This window comes from Bos grunniens, chromosome 17 (genome assembly GCF_055505025.1).
Source record: "Bos grunniens cultivar Pamir isolate PY7600 chromosome 17, Bosgru_T2T1.0, whole genome shotgun sequence".
NCBI lineage: Eukaryota > Metazoa > Chordata > Mammalia > Artiodactyla > Bovidae > Bos > Bos grunniens.
Genome location: NC_141181.1, coordinates 47,112,723 through 47,129,302, shown reverse-complemented (window position 1 = coordinate 47,129,302; position 16,580 = coordinate 47,112,723). Strand labels below are relative to the sequence as shown.

General features: G+C 41.3%; 1 protein-coding gene across 3 annotated transcripts in view; it reads left to right on the top strand.

The window, feature by feature from the left end:
* The first annotated feature begins 1,992 nt into the window (after positions 1 to 1,992).
* Positions 1,993 to 16,580, top strand: part of PIWIL1 (piwi like RNA-mediated gene silencing 1) — a 37,095-nt gene continuing 22,507 nt past the window's right edge. For all 3 annotated transcript variants that reach the window (XM_086347267.1, XM_086347266.1, XM_086347265.1), the window contains exons 1-8: positions 1,993 to 2,146; positions 3,284 to 3,382; positions 5,237 to 5,324; positions 6,346 to 6,457; positions 13,695 to 13,820; positions 14,321 to 14,535; positions 14,908 to 15,029; positions 16,118 to 16,198. In XM_086347267.1, coding sequence (XP_086203393.1) covers positions 5,247 to 5,324; positions 6,346 to 6,457; positions 13,695 to 13,820; positions 14,321 to 14,535; positions 14,908 to 15,029; positions 16,118 to 16,198 — 734 coding nt within the window. In that variant the 5' untranslated portion in view covers positions 1,993 to 2,146; positions 3,284 to 3,382; positions 5,237 to 5,246. The remainder of the gene's footprint in view (positions 2,147 to 3,283; positions 3,383 to 5,236; positions 5,325 to 6,345; positions 6,458 to 13,694; positions 13,821 to 14,320; positions 14,536 to 14,907; positions 15,030 to 16,117; positions 16,199 to 16,580) is intronic.

Below are 16,580 nucleotides of genomic sequence, written 5' to 3'. Positions count from 1 at the left end.
CTGAGCGATTGAACTGAACTGAGGAAAGTTCAAGTTCATACTGTATTCCAAATTGAGCCATAAAAAAATAAAAATGAAAACCTTTAAAGGCTATTTTTCCCCAAACTACTTCTCACTTCAAGTGCCTTTCTCATGAATTCTTTAACTGTGGGAGATGTCAAGATCACAGATCTTGTTTCAAATTTTTCAAACTCCTCTGAGCATAAGAATCACCTTGTGTCACTTGTTGAAAGAAAATTCCTTGCTTCCAACCCAGGAAGCAAGACTCCTAGGCTCTTGACTCTACAGAGTCAAGACTACCTGGGAATGTATGTTTTCAGAACCACCACCACTGCCCCCCAGTGAATGTTTACAATTAAGCTACCATGAGAAACATTGAAATCTAGCCTGTTCCTTTCAGCTGACAGATGAAGCTGTGGGGCTGTGGACCTGGGGAGGTGGCCTGGGGAGACTGCAGCCCTCTCCAACCCCCATCCCGACTCTGACCGAAGTATACACTCTTAAGAAGGAATGAGAAAATGTTTGTTGTATAAACGTCCCATTAAAGCCAGTCCCTAGAAGCACTCCTCTTTGTTTTTGTTCAGTCATTAAGTCATGTCCAACTCTTTGTGACCCCATGGACTGCAACATGCCAGGCTTCCCTATCCTTCACTATCTCCCAGAGTTTGGTCAAACTCATATCCATTGAGTCAGTGATGCCATCCAACCAGCTAATCCTCTGTTGCCTCCTTCTCCTCCTCCCCTCAATCTTTCTAGGGTCTTTTCCAATGAATCGGCTCTTCAAATCAGGTGGCCAAATATTGGAGCTTCAGCATCAGTCCTTCCACTGAATATTCAGGGTTGATTTCCTTAAAGATGGACTGGTTTGATCTTGCTGTCCAAGGGACTCTCAAGTCCCCCTACACCCAACTATAAGGAAGTTACTGAATTGTTACTGGACTTAACTAGTCACATGGTCACCATCCGTCTCACTTCCCAGCCTGACAAATAATTCCATTCTATTTTACAATATGTAGTTTTAACTGTTTTGGTTTTGTCCAGTGAGGAAATGAACTTATATTGAGGGCATGGAGCTCACTGCCTCTGCTATCAATGCAGACATTGGACCAGTTATATGAACATGTTCTGCAATTTATCAGACATGTAAATTAGTGGGTCCTACCAATGAACCTACAGATCCGGAAGCTCTAGTGGTGGGAGCAGTGTGATCTGTAGTTTTAACCAGCCCTTCAGGTGACCCTGATGCAGAACAAGTTTGAGAACCACTCTCCTCCATGGGAACACGCATGCACTCAGCACCAAAGTTGTTGATCTGGAAAGTTACATGTGTAGGTACACAGCCAGCCACCTGGCGTTCCAGCTCGAGAATGCAGTTTTATCTCTTTGGAGGCAAAATTCAAATCTCATTTGTTTATCTGATAAATGAAATAGCTTATTTTAAGAGACCAATCCAAGAGTAAATTCCTTCTTTTTTTAACAGCAGGGAGCTCAAAACACACCTGGTTACAATTTCAGTTTCTCAATGGCATGTTGAGTGCACAGCCCGGCTCCACGAGCAGGAACAAATCAAGACCACTGCAATCCTTGCCAACTGCTCATCACAGGTGTTCCAGGTACAACTCAGGCAAGGTGTGGGCGGGGTCTGGGCGGGGCTGTCTGGCCCTGACGAAACTGCCATTCCCCAGCAGCCAATCAGTACCTAGCACGGGCTGCTGCCTGCCATGCCGTTAGCTCGGTTACCACGTGCAGAGCAGTTTACTCCTTGAGGTCAGTGTCCATCCGCCCTGAAAAAAGAGGATCCTTCCCATTTCCACTGGCCCCCAGGCCCTTCAATCGCCCAGAGTGGACATCGAAGTAAGAGCAAACCCAGCGGCTCTGAGGGGTCAAGAGGCACAGGGGTCCGTTTGGGCCGGCATCCTGGCTCAAAGTCCCAAGTCCCGGCGCGGAGGAATCTGGTGTGAGAAAACCGTTGGCTGCGCCGCGGTAACTGTTAGTGTGACCCGGCCGTCCGCTAGTTTGCGGAGGTTGGGAGCACGTAGCTGCACACCAGCGCCGCACGGTTGTCACCCTCGGGCTCCAGCCTGCGTGCCTGCGGCGGGGCATCCTCCACCGCGGTCCTTTAGCCTGTGCTGAGTCCTGTATTGAGGTGTCCTCTGCCGTCAGTGGGCGCGGGTGGGGCCGGAGAAGCGAGCGGGATCGGGAGAAGGACTGGGGACCGCGCAGGGCAGCCTTAGGACGCGCAGAGGATTCGGCTGCATGTTTGGGGTGGACACTAGTGTCTTTGCCCCTGGGGTGGATGTCCACTTGACCTGGATGTCCTCTGTAGCTGGTGTGGTGCCTTTGAGCACCAGCTCGGTTTCTCACCTCCAGGTGATAGGAGTGGCTTGTGGTCCAGCCAGAGGGATGTTGAAGTGGGGAGGACACAGCTGAGTCCAGCCCGTATGCAGTGGACCTGGGTATGGGGTCGACCCGCGCGGTCTGGCTTGGACGCTGTGGGTATCGTGCTCCAGGGCCCTCGGGCTCAGCGATCATCAGAACCACCTGCAGTGAACAGGGTTTCTCTCTGGGGACTGGGAGTGGGACCCCCATTCCAATTTGCATTTCAATCGGGTGCTAGGTGTTGCCAGTCCAGGAGCACGCTCTGAGAACTACTGCAGTAATTTTTAAAAAAAATCCCTTATTGGGGTGGCAGTTCAGCTTATTACTAGGTTTTTACAACATATGCACATAGACACTGCTAGGTTGCCATGCTTTGGGCTTAGGTGCAAAGGACTAGACTGATTAGCAGCCCTGTCTAGAGGAGCTCTTGAAATGTGTGTGTGAGAGGGAGGAGGAACTGCTTACCCATGAGATGTGGTTGCTGTAATTAATACACATGCAAACAACTTGGTACAGGAAGGTGGAAGAGATGGCCTTTGGGCTGATCCTTAAAGGATAAGCTGAATTCTTCCATTTCAGAGAGGAGAGTGTGGTGCTTTAGCAAAGGATGTGTGTGCCCTGGGACAGAGTGCATCAAGGAATTTATCATAGCTGGTGCATGGAGGAAAGTAGTGTTTGCTGGAGTATAAAGCAGAGATCTCCAGATTTGATTCAGTTGACCATCAGTAAGAGACTTGGGCATATATCCCTGTGTGCTCCGTGCGTGAGTTATGTATGTATGTGTGCATGCTTAGCTGCTCAATCATGTCAGATTCTGCAACCCCATGGACAGTAGCCCACCAGGTTCTTCTGCCGGGATTATCCTGGCTAGAATACTGAAGTGGGTTGCCATTTCCTCCTCTAGGGAATTTTCCTGACCCAGGGATCAAACCCACGTCTCCTGGGGCTCCTGCATTGGCAGGCAAATTCTTCACCCCTGAGCCACCTGGAAGGCCCAAGTTATGTATGTATAACAATTGTCATAATATACATATGGTAAATTCAGAATACTTTATAATGACATTTAAAATTTGTTCTAATATGCTGGTTTCTCAGCAGATTATATTGTGTAACCTGCTTTGGAAATTGCTGATTAGATCATTAAAGTTTTTACAGGCATGTGAGCTAATGTATTTTTAGTCCTTTAGTGTTTGATAAAGAGGTCTTTAAAAGTGTAGTGTCATTATATTTGTCTTCCTAGGAAAATTGCCATGGAACAAAAATGTTTAGAAGCTGAGAAAACTCAGAAAAGGCTTATCCTGACTTAAAGCGGAATGATTTAATTGTAATTAGTCTTATAATCTGCCCCTCTTTAGAACCTTAGGTAGTCTCTCTGTGAATTGAGTGTCAAATCCAAGCTCATTACCCTTCAGTCACAATGGACGTCTTTTAGTCCTGCAGACTAGCCAAGCTCTCAACACATAGTCACGAGCTGTTCACTCTTGTCTGAAGAGTGGTCCCACTGCTGCTGCTAAGTCGCTTCAGTCGTGTCCGACTCTGTGCGACCCCATAGACGGCAGCCCACCAGGCTCCCCCATCCCTGGGATTCTCCAGGCAAGAACACTGGAGTGGGTTGCCATTTCCTTCTCCAATGCATGAAAGTGAAAAGTGAAAGTGAAGTCACTCAGTGGTGTCCAACCCTCAGCGACTCCATGGACTGCAGCCTTTGAGGCTCCTCTGTCCAGGGGATTTTCCAGGCAAGAGTACTGGAGTGGGGTGCTATTGCTTTCTCCAAGTGGTCCCACCTAACCTTCCAATTCCTAGTCCTCCTGCATCTCAGTTTAAATATTAGTTTTGTCGCAGACAGACCTCTTCAGTATGTAAATTAGTTCCTGCTTTCCTCTTTGTAAGAACATTCTTTGTTCCTTGTTAAACTTAAATATTTGTGGTTATGATTTTTTTCTGCCGTTTCCACAAGGGCTCACATGTGTTGAATGCTCATGGTATGCCAGGCACTTTGTGCTCTCTGTGTGTTCGCATTGAGTTGTTCTCAGTTGACCTGTGCGGTATAGGTTGTTATTGACTATTTTACAAATACAGACGCGAGTCGTAGGTTATGTGATTTGCTTCACAGGTTATGTGAAGAAGAGCCAGTCTGGCTCTGATAATAACTTGATGATACTGCTTTCTACTCTATAGTTGGGGGTGAGTTGGTAGAGAACCTTTTATACATGGTAATATATTTGATGCCTGATAGATCCTAGCTTACATTAGGTACTCATTTACAGGGTGCTGTTGAAAAAATGTGGGGAATTGTTGATCATGTGTGGTAGGAGCAGTAAAAGAGTAGTTTGGAGATGAATGACTGTTTCCTTAGAGACAGAGTGGATGCCACTCATCAAGAATGAAATTATGGGGCGTAAATGATGTGGTTAAAAAAAAGATTAAGCTACATGCAACTGTGGAATGATCCAGGAAGATACAGTAGTGTATGTATAAGAATTACTTAAAGGGCCTGGCATAAAGCTTACCATAAGAGCCCTCTTTCATAGATTACATATCTAGGTGTGAAAGAACTATTCACCAATATCTTAAGACTTTTTATAATTAATTCAATTGAAAGATGACATACTACATGAAAATAAGTCTTCTATTTCAGTGCTGTCACCTAGCACAGGAGCACTTAGGTTTTGCTGAAGGTGGGGATACTGCCTTAAGAGGCAATATTGGATAGTGCCTTCACAGGCTAGGAAACTCTGTGATTACCCAGGAGCTTATTTTAGAATCTTAACCAAATCAGTTTAAAGATAGCATTGTAGAAACACTCAAATACAATTGCAAACATTGAGTATTGTCTTCATGATTATTTCCTCTTAAGAAAAAGGAAAATGACTGGGAGAGCCAGAGCGAGAGCAAGAGGAAGGGCGCGTGGTCAGGAGATGGTGCAGCATGTGGGCGCCTCTGCGGTGAGTATGTCACTCTTTTCTAACTGCAGGGAGAGTCCTTGAGAAACAAACTGGCAAACGAAGATCATGGCATCTGGTCCCATCACTTCATGGGAAATAGATGGGGAAACAGTGGAAACAGTGGCAGACTTTATTTTTTTGGGCTCCAAAATCACTGCAGATGGTGACTGCAGCCATGAAATTAAAAGACGCTTACTCCTTGGAAGGAAAGTTATGACCAATCTAGATAGCATATTGAAAAGCAGAGACATTACTTTGCCAACAAAGGTCCCTCTAGTCAAGGCTATGGTTTTTCCAGTGGTCATGTATGCACGTGAGAGTTGGACTGTGAAGAAAGCTGAGCGCAGAAAGAATTGATGCTTTTGAACTGTGGTGTTGAAGAAGACTCTTGAGAGTCCCTTGGACTGCAAGGAGATCCAACCAGTCCATTCTGAAGGAGATCAGCCCTGGGATTTCTTTGGAAGGAATGATTCTGAAGCTGAAACTCCAGTACTTTGGCCACCTTATGCAAAGAGTTGACCCATTGGAAAAGGGTCTGATGCTGGGAGGGATTGGGGGCAGGAGGGGAAGGGGACGACAGAGGATGAGATGGCTGGATGGCATCACTGACTTGATGGACGTGAGTCTGAGTGAACTCCGAGAGTTGGTGATGGACAGGGAGGCCTGGCGTGCTGCAATTCATGGGGTCGCAAAGAGCTGGACATGACTGAGCAACTGAACTGAACTGAAGCCTTCATCAGCTTAGGCTGTCAAATTAAATTTAAAAACTGTGTCCTGTGAAGGAGGTAGGAACTGTACAAGGAAAATTGTGTTCTATGTCCTGAGGGTATTGGAAGCTGGTTCTTAACTTCACTTGGTAACCCTTCTTGAAGAAATTTCTTCGTAAGAGTAAGATATTTGATTACTAATTTAGATCAGTTTTGGTTGAATGCCTTAGATTTGTTTGACTAGTTATTTCCTCTGATGTCTGTGACCTCTTGACACAAAAAGAATGCTGTTCTTTATTTGCATATAACTGCAGAGTCAGCAGCCTGGTTACATTCAGCCTCGACCTCAGCAGCCGCCAGCAGAGGGGGAATTAGTTGGCCGCGGACGACAGAGAGGAACAGTGGGAGCAACAGCGAAGTCACAAGGTGAAGGGAGAGGGAAAGGGCTTCCTGCGTGTGTCTGTGCGCTTGTAGCAATAGATGGGGAGCAGTTACCAAAATCCTGTTTAAAGAAAAAGGAGTCCCAGCATCTCCCTCAGGCTGTGCAGCCTGCCATGGATTGCAGTGCCTCAGGATTTCTTTTCTTGGCAACAAAAAAGAGCAAATTCTAGAGCCCCACACGAGCTTTTACAAAGCAGGTAAATTCTAAACTAATTATAAATGTGCTTATTAGGTATTAATTTAGAACATTCTCTTGGCTTCTTTAGTGGTTTTATCAAAGCTGTACCAACTTTAGCGTTTGTAACTTTGACTTATAAAATATATTTTCACGTGTGTGGTATTGGTTCATCCTCTGGCAGCCAGTAGAGTCAGAACGCCGGTTCTGATTCCAAAAATTGTGCTTTTTCCCTGCATTGTTCCAAAAGCTAATTTTTTTGGATGCTTGGTATAAGATTCTAATAGTTAATAAGTTTGGTTTTAGAATTGGAAAAAAACAAACATATATATACGTAGAGAATTAAACAAACTCATATATATACGTAGAGAATTAAACAAACTCATATATATACGTAGAGAATTAGTGTAGTAACAGTGGCTTTTAAAACCCTGGGATTGGCATGGGAAATGGGCAATGAAAGTGTTGAAGCAAATGGAAAACTTGAGAACAAAGCTGGTTCCTTGCTTTATGCCTTGCACCACTATGACCAAATATTTAGTCATCACAGATGAAACCCATGAAATTTAGAAAACATGGATAAATCTAAGATGAACTTGAAGTGGTATGAATTGAACTGTGACAGATACTGTCAGACTCAAGAGACAACTTGGAAACTTAACTGAAATTAGAAAACAGCTCATCTTTCTGATACACGGAGCAGTCTTATGAATCTGTGATGGGAAAGTGGACAAAGGAAAGGGCAAATCATTGAGAAGTGCAAAGGGCAGTGAAAATGCTAAGCCTTACCATTAAGTTTAAATTGAACTGGAGCATTTTTTAATCTGGTTATTCTCCATTTTATTTTTTTCCAGTTTTGGCAGTTTTAAAATTGGAACTTGCGTTCCATGTAGGATTGTACTAACTTTTGGATGGCGTTTGTAATGTGTAGCAGCATTACACTTTAGTAGCAGTTATATTCGTGGTAATTTATCCAGACACTGAATAAGTACAATCATGTAAGTAAGACTGTTAACTATATTCAAGACCCCAAAACTGGAAAAACCTGTTCTGTAAGGGTAAAACCTGTTGTACTTTAATAACAATGGAGTACCATTTAGCCATTTTCAAAAATCTAAAAACTTGACTGAAATGAAAACAAGTTGTAAAACAGCTTTGTATTTTTAGTAAATATGTGTTATTGTTGGCCAGTTGCTAAGTCGTGTCTGACTCTTTTTGACCCCATGGACTATAGCCCACAGGCTCTTCTGTCGACAGGATTTTTCAGGCAAGAATACTAGAGTGGGTTGCTGTTTCAGGGATTGAACCTGCTTTTCCTGAGTTTCCTGCATTGCAGGCGGATTCTTTATCGCTGAGCCATTGGGGAAGCCCCAGTGGGCTACATGATGTTTTAATTTTTAAGGTCCTTGATTACAATTCATTCATGGGAATCTCTGACTCGGTGGACATGGGTTTGGGTGGACTCTGGGAGTTGGTGATGGACAGGGAGGCCTGGCGTGCTGCAGTTCATGGGGTCGCAAAGAGTCAGACGCGACTGAGCGACTGAACTGAACTGATTGAATCACGTTCCTCAATCTTTTTTTAAAAAATTACCCATTTAATCCAAAAAGTGAACAGGGAGATATAATCCGTTCTATTAGAATAAATATGTCACATTAAGTTATAAATGTTTCTGATAATAGAAACATAAGGTTGCATGAGTTTCAAATATATAAGCCAAGTAAGAATTCTGTATCCAGCATTATACCAGGATATATATCCTCCAACTAAATACCTTTAATGTGCTATATTTTTAAAATACCTTTTGAAATTATCTGATCTGGCAAGATAGTTGGAAAATCTTCAGAGGCCAAAAATGACAAGACTAAATCCAGAGTGGGAATCAAGTGCTGAAACCAGTGACTCCAAAAAACATCTCCAGGTCACTTGCTTTATTATATTTTCCCTAAACATGCTCTGTATTGATCTTCACTAATACATTTTTTTTAAACAATGACTCATGAATTTAAATTGAATTCTATGAAACTCAGTCCCCTACCTATATAAAGGTATATGTTTTTAAAGATAAGGGCCATTGTGAGGACTCAGTGATACTCAGGGTAATGCAAAGCCCTGTTTTACCGTCTTTCCCTGCTCTTGTAAGTATTACATCTCAGAAGTGCTTCTCACAGTAAGCGTTCAGGTATCCACTGTGTTTTAGAAATTAAAATGACAGCCTTAACAGATTTATCACTAATGAGGCATTAAGTGGAGAAGGCAATGGCAACCCACTCCAGTACTCTTGCCTGGAAAACCTAATGGGTGGAGGAGCCTGGTAGGCTGCAGTCCATGGGATCTCAAAGAGTCAGACACGACTGAGTGACTTCACTTTCACTTTTCACTTTAATGCACTGGAGAAGGAAATGGCAACCCACTCCAGTGTTCTTGCCTGGAGAATCCCAGGGTCGTGGGAGCCTGGTGGGCTGACATCTCTGTAGTTGCACAGAGTTGGACGTGACTGAAGCGACTTAGCAGCAGCAGCAGCAGAGACATTAAGACCTTGAGTTTTCACTCTGTAAAGTGGGATATGGTGACATGGGAGGACTCTTAAATAGAACAATAGCATGTCCTGATTTGTGTTTTTAATAAATCATTCTGGAAGATGCATGGAAGGGGAACAAAGTTTCCAGTTGTATCCCTTTAAAATTTTTTTATTTATTTAATTAGAGGCTAATTACAATATTGTGGTTTTTACCATACATTGAGGTGAATCAGCCACAGGTGTCCATGTGTCCCCCCGTCCAAAACCCCTTCCCACATCCTTCCACATCCCATCTCTCTGGGTTGTCCTGGTGCACCAACTTTGAGTGCCCTGTTTCATGCATTGAACATGGACTGGTCATCTTTTTCACATATGGTAGTATACATGTTTCAATGCTATTCTCTCAAATCATCCCACCCTCACCTTCTCCCACAGAGTCCAAAAATCTGTTCTTTACATCTGTCTCTTTCACTGTCTTGCATATAGGGTTGTTGTTAACATCTTTCTAAATTCCATATATATGTGTTAATATACTGTATTGGTGTTTTTCTTTCTGACTTACTTCACTGTGTAATAGGCTCCAGTTTCATCCACCTCATTAGAACTTACTCAGATATGTTCTTTTTTTATAGTTGAGTAATATTCCATTGTGTATATGTACCACAACTTTCTTATCAATTCGTCTACTGATGGACATCTAGGTTGCTTCCATGTCCCAGCTATTATAAACAGTGCTGCGATGAACATTGGGGTACACGTGTCTCTCTTAATTCTGGTTTCCTCGGTGTATATGCCCAGCAGTGGGATTGCTGGGTCCTATGGCAGTTCTTTTTCCAGTTTTTTAAGGAATCTCCTCACTGTTCTCCGTAGTGGCTGTACTAGTTTGCATTCCCACCAACAGTGTAAGAGGGTTCCCTTTTCTCCACCCTCTCCAGCATTTATTGTTTGTAGACTTTTTGAAGGTAGCCATTCTGACTGGGGTGTGATGATACCTCATTGTGGTTTTGATTTGCATTTCTCTGATAATGAGTGATGCTGAGCATCTTTTCATATGTTTGTTAGTCATCTGTCTTCTTTGCAGAAATGTCTCTTTAGTTCTTTGGCCCATTTTATGATTGAGCTGGTATTGAGCTGCATAAACTGCTTGTATATTTTGGAGATTAATTTTTGTTTCCTATTATTTTCTTCCATTCTGAAGGCTGCCTTTTCACCTTGCTTATAGTTTCCTTCATTGTGAAAAAGCTTTTAATTTAATTAGTTCCCATTTGTTTATTTTTGCTTGTATTTCCATTACTCTGGGAGGTGGGTCATAGAGGATCTTGCTGTGATTTGTGTCAGAGAGTGTTCTGCCTCTGTTTTCCTCTAGTTTTATAGTTTCTGGTCTTACATTTAGATCTTTAATCCATTTTGAGTTTATTTTTGTCTATGGTGTTAGAAAGTGTTCCAGTTTCATTATTTTACAGGTGGTTGACCAGTTTCCCCAGCACCAGTTGTTAAAGGGATTGTTCTTTTTTCCATTGTATATTTTTGCCTCCTTTGTCAAAGATAAGGTGTCCATAGGTGTGTGGATTCATCTCTGGACTTCCTATTTTGTTCCATTGATCTATATTTCTGTTTTTGCGCCAGTAGCATACTATCTTGATGGCTGTAGCTTTGTAGTGTAGTCCAAAGTCAGGCAGGTTGATTGCTCCAGTTTCATTCTTCTTTCTCCAGTTGTATCCCCATTTAAAACATCTTTTAGATTGACAGTTACTCATATTTTGACTAAAGTATTAATAGTAGCAGTACTATATGTGGAGAGGGGAGCAGACGTCATTATTATTTTCAGAAACTTGCAGTTAGGTTTTCATATCCATAACTACTATTTTTTCAAGAGAAACTCAAATTTTTCAAGGAAGAATTCAAATTAAGCATTTATGACCAGTTGTTGCTCTCAGACTAGATTCAGTATACCTGACCTTTGTTAGTGTGGACACCTTAAGCTGAAAGTCTTTAGTATAAAAAGTTCACCAGGGGTTTATTCAGTGACTGAGTCATGTCTGACTCTTTTGCAACCCCAGGAACTGTAGCCTGCCTGGTTCCTCTGTCCGTATAATTTCCCAGGCAAGAATACTGGAGTGGGTTGCCATTTCCTTCTCCAGGGGATCTTCCTGATCTGTCTCCTGCATTGGCAGACAGATCCTTTACCACTGAACCACCAGGGAAGCCCCCAGATACTGAAAGATTTTAATATGTGGAGACACAAAGAGAACAAACAAATAAGACACTAAGAGGGGTTTGGGGGATGGGGCTGGGGTGGGATAAACTGTGAGACTGAGATTGACATACACACACTACTAGGTATAACATAATGAGAAATGAGAACCTACTGTATAGCACCAGGAACTCAGTGCTCTGTGGTGACAAAGAGGGGATATATGTGTATGTATGGCTGATTCACTTTTCTGTACAGCAGAAACTAACACAACATTGTAAAGCAACTAAATTCCAATTAAAAAAAAACTAAGATAAAAATACTTAACAATAGAGCCCCTGAAAATCTTGAGGCACAAGAACCAGCATATTTAGCAGTACTTTTAAAGTGCTTTATAAATGAAGCTCTTAACTTAAAACTTACCACATTCCAGTAAAAATCTGTTATAATCAATTTTTCAGGTGTAGAAATTGAAGCTCATATTAAAATAACTTGTTTACAAGATATATCAGGAACCAATATATTTTGTTTGAGCTACATTACTTCTCTTTGAGAAGCTGGCAGTTCTAAGCTAATTTTAGCATTTGTGATTAGAAGAGGACTGGTCTCCCTTATCTTTTTGCTCTCCCAAGTCCATGACTTCTGTCACTAAGATTTATGTTTTGCTCAGAATGTCTGGTTGGGCTCCCTCTTGCCATAACATCCAGATTCCAGGCAAGACTAGCAGCTAGGGGCCTGGAGAATATAAAAGCCAGCTATTAATGCCTTTAAGGTGCTTTTGTAGAAGTTTCATCCAATAATTTCTGCAAAAGTCTCTTAGGCCATCCTTACGTGCAAGGAAGGTAGAAATTTTAGTCTATTAGGTATGTGTGTGCACTCAGTCACTCAACTGTGTCCAACTCTTTGTGAGCACATGTACTGTAGCCTACCAGGCTCCTCTGTCCACAGAATTTCCCAAGCAAGAATACTGGAGAGGTTGCCATTTCCTACTTCAGGGGATCTTTGCAACTTAGGGCTCAAACCCTTGCCTCCTGCATTGGCAGGCAGATTCTTTACCACTGTGCCACCTGGGAATCCCCTATTAGGTGTGTTACTTCCTAAATAAACTTTTAAAATAATGAAATATTGTTTATTGTGTAGTCAGCAGTCTCTGCTACACAAGATAACATGCATGTTAACTGCAAGCTAGAATTTAACACTTGTCTATATAGCTTGTATTTGTTCTTTGGTCCACATCATACTAGTTATATGAAGTGTTCAGTTCAGTCACTGAGTCGTGTCCTACTCTTTGAGACCCTATGAACTGCAGCATGCCAGGCCTCCCTGTCCATCACCAACTCCCAGAGTCCACCCAAACCCGTGTCCATTGAGTCGGTGATGCCATCCAACCACCTCATCCTCTGTCATCCCCTTCTCCTGCCCTCAATCTTTCCCAGCATCAGGGTCTTTTCAAGTGAGTCATCTCTTTGCATCAGATGGCCAAAGTATTGGAGTTCAGCTTCAACATCAATCCTTCCAATGAACACCCAGGACTGATTTCCTTTAGGATGGACTGGTTGGATCTCCTTGCTGTCCAAGGGACTCTCAAGAGTCTTCTCCAACACCACAGTTCAAAAGCATCAATTCTTCAGTGCTCAGCTTTCTTTGTAGTCCAACTCTCACATCCATACATGACCACTGGAAAAATTTTATACAAATTAAAAGACTTAGTAATTTGGATATTTTAACCACAGTTTTTGCAAGTAACCATGTACTGATAGTTAACCTACCCCAGTAGATGTGTATCATGGTCACAGGATAGCACAAGCTCATCCCCTCCATTCTGCTGGTTTTTAAGGGAATTGGTGAGGAAATTACATTTTAAACTTCAACATTTTCTAATTCAGGTAGCACATTTAAATTTTATAAACTGCCAATTCTTACAGCTATAATTATATCATAAAAGTTGTGGAAAATACTGATAATAAGGCCCTTAGGTGGTATTATACCTACAGACAGAAAAATAATTACCCAATCAGCAAATGTATTTTTCTAAGTTCTTGAATCAGTGCAGTCATCTTGGTCTTATATATATGTCCTGTGAGGGAGCTGAGTTTGCCTAGAGTGGTGACAAGAAGGGCTCCATGCAAGAGGTTCTAGCTGAGAAGTTACTTTTTTCTTTGGTTGGCAGATACCTAAAACATCCTGACAGGATTGTTACACACTGTGTTTAGCACCACAGGAGCCTTTGGGTTTCATGCCGTAGTGTACTTTGGGAATTGCATTTGTCATGTTGCGTATTAACTTAGATGTATTTTTTTCTTTGTTATTCCTTTTTTTTTTTTTTTTAAAGAACTCCAGATATCTGCTGGATTCCAGGAGTTATCATTAGCAGAGAGAGGAGGTCGTCGTAGAGACTTTCATGATCTTGGTGTGAATACAAGACAGAACCTAGATCATGTGAAAGAATCAAAAACAGGTAGGTTAATCATTAAGAATAAGTGTCATGAGATTACTTTTCAAGTACACAGGACAGTAAATTGAAGCACTTTCACTTAGGTATTTATTTGTATGATGAATTGCTCAGGTGAAAGAGTATGTTTGTTCAAAGACTGCATGGATACTTTTTCCATTTTCCTCTCCCTTTTGGTTTTGAAATAGGTCATAGATGTTTTCAGCTGCACTGAAATGTTTGGATACATATCACATAGATCACTTTTCTCTTTAACGCTTTTTGCTATAAAGATTTCATTGCTTCAGTTGTAAATTACTTTAGGGATAATTGTTTTCTAAATGGATGCTTCCAGTAATTTATGTAAATAGAATAGTAGTCCCCGAAGTCAGATGTCTGAGAACTTGTGTTGTCTGTTGCTCTTAGCCCTTTGCTTACAGAACTGCATCTGCCTTGGCATGGCAGTGAAGATTTCAAGGAAGCATAAACTTGACATATCATTAATTGAACATGACTTACTTTTACAGGTTCTTCAGGTATTATCGTAAGGCTAAGCACTAACCATTTCCGATTGACATCCCGTCCCCAGTGGGCCTTATATCAGTATCACATTGACTATAATCCGTTGATGGAAGCCAGAAGACTCCGCTCAGCTCTTCTTTTTCAACATGAGGATTTAATTGGAAGGTGTCATGCTTTTGATGGAACAATATTATTTTTACCTAAAAGACTACAGCACAAGGTTATTTCAGTTGTTGGAATGGGGAGAGGGAAATGGGGATTCCCACCTCAAAGCCAAACTGCAACATTCTAGGGTAGCTTTCAAGAACCCCCAGTCTGTTAGGCTTCTGTCTGTTAGGGTTTATAATGCCCCCACAGGGTGTTCTGGCATAATTGTATCACTCTTAGATCTACCTGAGTGACTTCATCATTACAATCAAGTAATAGTAAAGCACTTAAAATCATTTTCTCATACCCATTCTTTCTTTTTTTTTTAACTTTTCTAAATTTTCATGAGCTTGATCTTGATGGCTCAGATTGTTGCCTTATTCAACAGGCTTATGTATTGGGCTTATTTTAACAAAAGTTTGGTTTTCCACCACTCTGGCTTCAGGTTACTGAAGTTTTTAGTCAGACCCGAAATGGAGAGCACGTGAGGATAACAATCACCCTGACAAATGAACTCCCACCTACGTCCCCAACTTGTTTGCAGTTCTATAATATTATTTTCAGGAGGTATGTTAGTGTTTTTCTTTTAACATTTTAATAAGAAATTTTAAACGTAATCTAAAGCTGGAAGGCATGTATAGTAAGTACTTGTATACTTAGTACCTAGATTTGACAGTGATTGGTTAAGATCATTGGGTTACTCTTGAGTTTTAATCATTTTTAGGTGTGATATACTGATATAAATCTCATTTATTTGCTTTAAGCAAGTGTCATGTTGTTCACTTCCTTATTTGTGTTGAGATTAGACCTTTTAAATCCTATTCGAGCTTCTATTAAGAACACACAGTCTCTCAGAGGTCTGTCACTAACCTTATATTCCTTCTCTCCCACAGTGGGTACCAATTCAGAAAACAGGGCAGGATTTAGGCCTATTCAGATTTATTTCTTCCATCATAGGACATATACTGCATGCTCTGTAATTTGCTGTCAATGTGGATACTCTTTTTTTCCAAATCCAAAATTAGGACACATGTTTTAAGGAGACTGCCCTCTATCCCCCTGCTGAGTGGGAAGCAATCTGGATGAGACTGAAATTGGTGTGAGAATAGTGAGACATAATACTGGGGTTTGTAATTTACCCTTTTAAGGTGGTCATAAGATATCTGCTACTGATTAATCTTGGTAGATATTTACTTGAATTAATGCAATAGGAGATTTACTTTTCTGTGAATGATGGGTTGGCAAACTTTTTTTATTTTTTTTGCAAATGGCCAGATAGTAAACATTTTAGGTTTTTCAGGCCATATTATCTGTATCTCAACCATTCTACTTTGCTGTTGAAGCAGAAAAGCAGTCATTGAGCACATATGATCATGGCTGTGTTCCAATGATGGACACTTCACTGATGGACACTGAAACTTGAATTTCTTATAATTCATGCATCTTTATACATTATTATAGTTTTGATTTTTTTCTAGACCTTTAAAAGCTGTTTAAAAAAAATAGCTCTTAGGCCATACAAAAACCAGCAGGTAGGCTAGATTTGGCCCACCTACAAGCCATAGTTTGCCAACCTCTGCTGTAAGCAATATGCCATTCTAATTGTAGTGTGGGGTACTTATCAGTAGTCATTATTCTGACTTTTCAAATTCTAGGCTTTTGAAGATCATGAATTTGCAACAAATTGGACGGAATTACTATAACCCAAGTGACCCAATTGATATTCCAAATCATAGGTTTGTATAAATTGGGAAGTTTCTATTTCTTAGGTTTAATCACAGACTTTGAAAGTGATGCTCTATTTTGAAATGATCAGATTTACTATGGCTGTTAATGGTACCCATCACATTAAATGAACATTTAACTTGGTTTGAACAATGAAGGAGACATCCCAGAATACCTGGCGCTTTAAAGATCATGTGATATTTACTTGTCACAGGGAAAAAGCATAAAGAGTTTTCCAACACAAAGTTTATATTTGATCTTCAGTTGCTCAGTTGTGTCTGACTCTTTGCAACCCCATAGACTGCAGCACGCAAGGCTTCCTTGTCTATCACCAGCTCCTGGAGCTTGTTCAAACTCATGTCCATTGAGTTGGTGATGCCATCCAACCATCTC